This window comes from Cebus imitator, unplaced genomic scaffold, assembly GCF_001604975.1.
Source record: "Cebus imitator isolate Cc_AM_T3 unplaced genomic scaffold, Cebus_imitator-1.0 Scaffold14, whole genome shotgun sequence".
Classification (NCBI taxonomy): domain Eukaryota; kingdom Metazoa; phylum Chordata; class Mammalia; order Primates; family Cebidae; genus Cebus; species Cebus imitator.
In genome coordinates, this window is record NW_016107329.1 from 11338495 (window position 1) to 11345348 (window position 6854).

The following is a 6854-nucleotide window of genomic DNA, read 5'->3' on the forward strand; positions in this document are numbered from 1 at the left end:
CCCCACACCCCTGCCTTCCTCCACCTGCCCCCCACACCCCTGCCTTCCTCCAGCTGCTCCCCACACCCCTGCCTTCCTCCAGCTGCTCCCCACACCCCTGCCTTCCTGCACCTGTTTCACTGGTTCACTTGGCCTTGCTGCCCTAGCCAGCTGTCGTACAGCAGGAAGCTTCCTGCCATCTCTCGGCGTGGCCTCCTGGGAGCTGTGTTCCAGACGGTCTTCTGTGCCTCTGGTGCACTATTCCTTCTGTCTGAAAACTTTTTTCTTCAATGTTTCATTAGGAAAATTTTCAAACACACAGCACACTGGATAGAAGTTCGCAGGGAGACACGCACGCCCAGCGCCCGGGTTCTCCCGTCGGCCCCCTCATCCAAAAATATGGGAAATATTTTTACACAAGTACCTAAGTCCTATGGAAACAGATAGTACCTTAGGGCCTAATCTCGAATTGTTGATTTGGACTAATGCTGCCAGATTAAACAAATAAAAACACAAGACTTTCAATTAAATTTCAATTTCACATAAGCAGGAAATACTTTTAGGGTAAGTCTATTTCAAGTATTGCAGGAAGCATACATATGCCAATGCATTCATCCTGTGTAGCCCGTCCTGTCCGTCCTCCATCCGTCCGCCCACCAGGCTTTCTTGACTTCTTGGTGCATTTCAGGCAAATCACAGATGCCCACACTCCCCTTGCTGCCTGGGCTTCTGCCTGGGGTCCAGTGTTCACTGGCTGTCACTTGAGGGGAAGCCAATGCTCGGACAGCTGCACTCACCTGCAGACCCAACTCCTACCGACCTGGGGGTCCCCGCAAAGCCCCCACCCCTCCGGGTGCCCCGAACTGCTGCCTCCAGCTGTCTGACTCTTCCCCCACAGGTGAGCCTTGCAGGTGTGGGGAGCCTCTCGCTGTGCTGAAGGCCCCGTTGTCCTTTCTTTCAGGGCCCTACCCCTGTGGGAAACTTACCTTGGAACGCAGGAAGAGGTCCGTGGCCCAGGTCACCAACAGCAGCGGGGAAATCCCCGACACCATCACCTTGCCACCGCACAACACAAGCGACCTGGACCCCACCGAGAACCCCTTCGACCTGCTGGGCTTCAACCAGACGCAGCCTGAGCAGGAGGACAGTGACCTCTTCAGGATCGTGGGTGGCCGGGATTGCAAGGACGGGGAGTGTCCCTGGCAGGTAACAGTGGCGACAGCCCCTCGGGCCTGCTGGCCGGACCACCCGCCCCGCCGTTCACCTTGGGGAGGCCAACCCCACACTCTGGGAGTAGCAATCCGGAAAGACACCGGTCCACACTAGGACAGAGGGGCTCTGCCACCCAAGCCTGCCTGCCGGTCCCTCCCTCCGGGTGGCTGAGGAGGCTGTGAGCGCCACAGGGAGCAGCCGGGGCTGAGGGAGAGGCTGGGCCCAGTCCACGCCCTCTCACCCCCATCCCAGCAGGAGCTTCCGCGGTTGCATGTGGCGTGCCCAGGACGACGCTGTCCCGTGAAAGAGAAAAGAAGGAGAAGGGGCAGCTATGCCCTCAAACCTCCCTGCACCAGAAGGAGACAGGGCTGAAGCCCGGGAGCCGCCCAAGCTGCAGGGCCGCCAGCGGGCAGGAGGGCGAGGGGGTGGGTGAGGCCTCCATTTGCTGTTCTGTTTCATGGAGGCAGGAAGATTCCATGTCCTCGCTTCATTTTTAATTTCGGAAATATTTTTACCCAAACACCTAAGTCCTATGGAAACAGATAGTACCTTAGAGAAAAACACACCTACTTATTTTCAAAGGTAGAAAGAAAATCACTCTTTGAGGTTTTCTTTATTAAGACACAGTACCTTGCTCTGTCACCCAGGCTGGAGTGCAGTGGTGCAATCTCAGCTCACTGCAACCTCCACTTCCTGGGTTCAAGTGATTCTCGTGCCTCAGCCTCCCAAGTAGCTGGGATTACAGGTGCCCACCACCACGCCTGGCTATTTTTTTTAATATTTAATAGAGACAGGGGTTTCACCGTGTTGGCCAGGCTGGTCTCAAATTCCTGGCCTCATGTGATCCACCCTCCTCAGCCTCCCAAAGTGCTGGAATTACAGGTGTGAGCCTGCATACCGGGGCCTAATCTTGGATTCTTGATTTGGACTAACGCTGCCAGATTAAACAAATAAAAACACAAGACTTTCAATTAAATTCCAATTTCACATAAACAGGAAATACGTTTGAGGTAACTATGTTTCAAGTATTACATGAAGCATACATATGCTAAAAAGTATTTTCTGTTTATCTGATTCAAATCTAACTGAATGTATTAATCAGTTTTCAGACTGCTGATAAAGACATACCTGAGACTAATTTATAAAGAAAAGGAGGTTTAATGGACTCCCAGTTCCACCTGGCTGGGGAGGCCTCACAATTCTGGCAGAGGCGAAAGGCACGTCCTGTGTGGTGGCAGCAAGAGAGAATGAGAATCGAGTGAGAGGGGTTTTCCCCTATAAAACCATCAGATCTCGTGAGATTTATTCACTACCACGAGAACAGCATGAAGAAACTGCCCCTGTGATTCAGTTACCTCCCACCAGGTCCCTCCCACAACACATGGGAAATATGGGAGCTACAGTTCAAGATGGGACTTGGGTGGGGATGCAGCCAAACCATGCCACTGGGCGTCCTGTATTTTCTCTGCAGTCCTCACTTGGACTTGAATTTTCAATGCCCAAAGCCAGAATGTCCTCTACTGCAAGCAAGAACCTCAGAGCCGCCAGCACCCTCAGGAGTTCCCCCAGGGCTTCCTCCACCCCAGGCCATGTGGCCAGGATCCTCTGTCTAATTATAAAGAGCTGAGCCAGAGGGAAGCGCTGAAGCAGTGCTGACCCCTCATCCATGTGACGCATGTATGTTGAGGGCTTTCTATGTGCCAGGCACTGAGCTGGGTGCTGTGTACGTGGGATATGAAACTGCAAAGCCCCTCGTCTGACACACAGAAGTCCAAACCTAGCTAGGGAGCTGAGATCCAAATCCTCCCAATCCCAGCCACTGTGCATCTGGGGCAAGAACTGGGATACAGGAGACCCCACTGAGGCTCCATTGGGATGAGCAGGAAAAGCCTCCTGCGGGGCTGGGGAGCTGGACTTGGAGCCCCAGGCGGGGTTTTGGAGGGGGTCCCGGGTATCGGGGCAGGACAGAGCACCTTGGAGGGCTCCTCAGAGGGCCCCTGGCTGAGTCTGTTGAGGTTTGAGATTCTTGTCTCCTGGTTCAAGCCTTGGCAAGCGGCCTCATCTGCATCTTTAGGAAGAATGGTTGGTGTTCATTTCTTAGAAAGCCTGACTTTCCCTCACATCAGCTGGATAATGAGTTGATCAATTATGCAAAAAAGAGGCAAAAACATGACCCCTTTTCTAGCCATGAACGTTTTAAGAAATCTTTGAAGACTGGGTGTTGTCAGTAGTTTCACGGCCTTCACATGCGCCCAGCCACTATTGCAAGGCAGGAAGCTCCCCGGAGAAAAGAAAGCCAAAAAATCCCAGGCTCCAGACTTGTAAGTCCAGGTCCCTGGGGACAGCGTGGGGCAGCCCAGTCAGTGCTCAGCCCCGGGGGACCCCTCACAGGAGCTGCCACAGGGATCCCAGGAAGTCACCTGGGGTGGAGGCATCCGTGCCCTGTGGGGGATGGGCTCCCACTGCTGAACCATGGGGACCCCAGGCAGGCGCCCTGGTCCAGGCAGGCATTTCTGCACAGACTTCCGGTCCCGGGTAGAAGTCCTGCCACTGAGACAGAACACGCTGCTCCCACAGCAAGCGTCTTCTCCAAAGCACGGACATAGATGCTCTGCACGTGAGACTTTAGAGAATGCTATGATGGGTTTGGAAGAGGGAAAAGATGATTCTGTGCATCAGTGAGTGTGTAGCACAGGTGGAGAAAAGAGACAGACAAGGAGCTGTCCTCGGGTGGACAGCAAGGGACCAGAGAGGACAGGCTGGCATGGGGAGGGCCGGGCAGTGCCACCTGAAGAGCTGCCCTCTCCGTTGGGCACACTTGTCCGTCCTGGCCAACCACACTGAGCCTGTCACATCTATCACAGGCTCTGCTCATCAACGAGGACAATGAGGGGTTCTGTGGTGGCACCATTCTGAGTGAGTTCTACGTCCTCACTGCAGCCCACTGTCTCCACCAAGCCAAGAGATTCAAGGTGAGGGTAGGTAAGTGACACCCAACAGCACCCAGGGCCGTGGAGGGGCACAGTCCTTGTCCTCTTGACAGAGACCACTATAGCTGATAGCATTTCCTGGGAGCACTCGTTAAAATCCTGAAATCCTATTTGTGGGGCTAGGGGCGTTTCACAGAGGAAGAAGATGAGGAAGCAGAGGAAGGGGAAGAGGAGGGAGGAGGATGGGGATGGGGAGGAGACCCAGCCCAGCCCTTCTCCCCCGGGTGTCCAGGTCTCGGGTCTTCGAGTGTCTGGGTCCCAGGTCTCTGGGCCTCTGTGCCCAGCTAATGCTCTGTTTCAATGTGTTTTCCTGGGAGGCTTCCAGACCTCCCTCTCTGTTAAACATACTCTGGCCACCAAGCACCTCTGTCTCTTCTGTTTCTGTTGTGTGGGGTTGTTTCATTCACATCTGTCTTTGTCCTCTAGACCCGAGAGCTGTTCAGCGCAAACCTAAAACAAGCCACAGATACAAGCGATATATGCAAATTGATATTTTTATAACATTAAATGTTCTATTATACATTATAAAATACAAAAAGCAGGCTGGGCACGGTCGCTCACGCCTGTAATCTCAGCACTTTGGGAGGCTGAGGCAAGGTTAGGAGTTCGAGACCAGCCTGGCCAACATGGTGAAACCCCATCTCTACTAAAAAAGACAAAAATTAACCAGGCATGGTGGCGGGCACCTGTAATCTCAGCTACTCAGGAGGCTGAGGCAGGAGAACCACTTGAACCCAGGAGGTGGAGGTTTTGGTGAGCCGAGATCATGCCACTGCACTCCAGCCTGGGCAACAAAGCAAAACTGTCTCAAAAAACAAAACAAAACAAATATACGTGTGTGTGTGTGTGTGTGTGTGTGTGTGTATGTATCAGATTTTATAATCTCATATATATATCATATTTTCATAATATATCTAATTTAACTCAACATGTTGAAAATCTTGTTTTTTCCATGTGTATGAAAGGTATAATAAGACATTCTGCACATTTTCTTTCATTCTAAGACTCTATTTTACACTCACGGCACAACTGTTTTACACTGTCAGCCAGCGGCCACACAGCACAGCCTGGGTCTGGGATTCCAAGCCTTTGGCCCTGGGACACCTGGTTGGTGCCCATGACTGGCACTGAGCATGCACCAGTCAATGGACACAGGAGGGGCGGCCGTCCGAAGCAGCAAACTGTGAGACCTGACCAGTGGGGTCCCTCCATAGCGAGGCTGAAGGTGGTTTTTATTTGCTGCTTTGCCCTTTCCTATCTTCTTAAAATTTTCCAAAGTGACCACATGCCATTTTTAATTAAAAAAAAAACATAACTTCCTTGAAAAGCAACGGCTGTGCAGAGGCAGGTCCGGGCTGAGCTGAGCGCTGTCCTGCCCGTCTTCCCAGGGGACCGGAACACAGAGCAGGAGGAGGGCGGCGAGACGGTGCACGAGGTGGAGGTGATCATCAAGCACAACCGGTTCTCAATAGAGACCTACGACTTCGACATCACCGTGCTCCGGCTGAAGACGCCCATCACCTTCCGAATGAACGTGGCACCCGCCTGCCTCCCGGCACGGGACTGGGCCGAGTCGACGCTGATGACGCAGAAGACGGGGATCGTGAGTGGCTTCGGGCGCACCCACGAAAAGGGCCGGCAGTCCACCACACTCAAAATCCTGGAGGTGCCCTACGTGGACCGCAACACCTGCAAGCTCTCCAGCAGCTTTGCGATCACCCAGAACATGTTCTGCGCTGGCTACGAAGCCAGGCAGGAGGACGCCTGCCAGGGGGACAGCGGGGGTCCCCACGTCACCCGCTTCAAGGACACCTACTTCGTGACAGGCATCGTCAGCTGGGGAGAGGGCTGTGCCCGGAAGGGGAAGTATGGGATCTACACCAAGGTCTCCGGCTTCCTCAAGTGGATCGACAGGTCCATGAAAACCAGGGGCGTGGCCAAGGCCGAGAGCCATGTCCTGGGGGTCAACACGTCCTCTCCATTAAAGTGAGATCCCACTCAAGGCCTGGTCTGTCTCTCCATTGCCGCCACGCCCTGGCTTCTCCCACCCTGTCGAGGTGGGAAGACGAAGTGTCCTTCTGGAACACCAGCTCCCGCCCTTCCCAGCCAGCCTGGAGATTTCTCCAGGGAATGTTCTCATCTGTGGGGACAGGATGGGGGAGGCTTCAGGGAAGATGCTCTGCTGGGGCAGCCCTGGCTGTTCTTGTTCCCGCACGCCTTCCTGTGTCTGGGTGACGCTCAGAGGCAGGCGGGAGCCTGTGCGGGCCCTGTGGGGTCAAGAGGGCCCCACACGCTGGCCCGGCCTCCCCAAGACCCCTCACCTGGCCTAGTCTCTCCTGTTCCTCCTAGGATTAGACACGTCCCTGGTGACCGCCTATGACACGGAGACTCCCTGGTAGGGAAATGTCCAGAAAGCTTCTCATTGGCACGGACGCTTCATGTTGACCTGAACAACCAGGTGCTCTTCAACTGCACCACGCCAGGCCCCACCCCAGGTCGGGCTTGCATGGCAGGGGCGCATGGGCATCCCCTGGGAGGGTGAGCTGCTCACCAGCTGGCGACCAGGATCCCGCACAGTGGGCCCCACCCTGGCCACCCTTAGGACCCCCTGGGGGCTCTAGTATGCCTGCATCCAGGTCACAGCTCGCCACTGAAGTCAGTCTCTAGGGTGAA

The 6854-nt window shown here is 54.5% G+C and overlaps 1 protein-coding gene across 1 annotated transcript in view; it reads left to right on the forward strand.

The window, feature by feature from the left end:
- The window catches only part of F10 (coagulation factor X), a 25780-nt gene extending 19597 nt beyond the window's left edge, over window positions 1-6183 (forward strand). Inside the window, exons 6-8 of the mRNA XM_017502561.2 lie at window positions 941-1185; window positions 4056-4173; window positions 5570-6183. Coding sequence (XP_017358050.1) covers window positions 941-1185; window positions 4056-4173; window positions 5570-6171 — 965 coding nt within the window. The 3' untranslated portion in view covers window positions 6172-6183. The remainder of the gene's footprint in view (window positions 1-940; window positions 1186-4055; window positions 4174-5569) is intronic.
- Window positions 6184-6854: the final 671 nt, after the last annotated feature.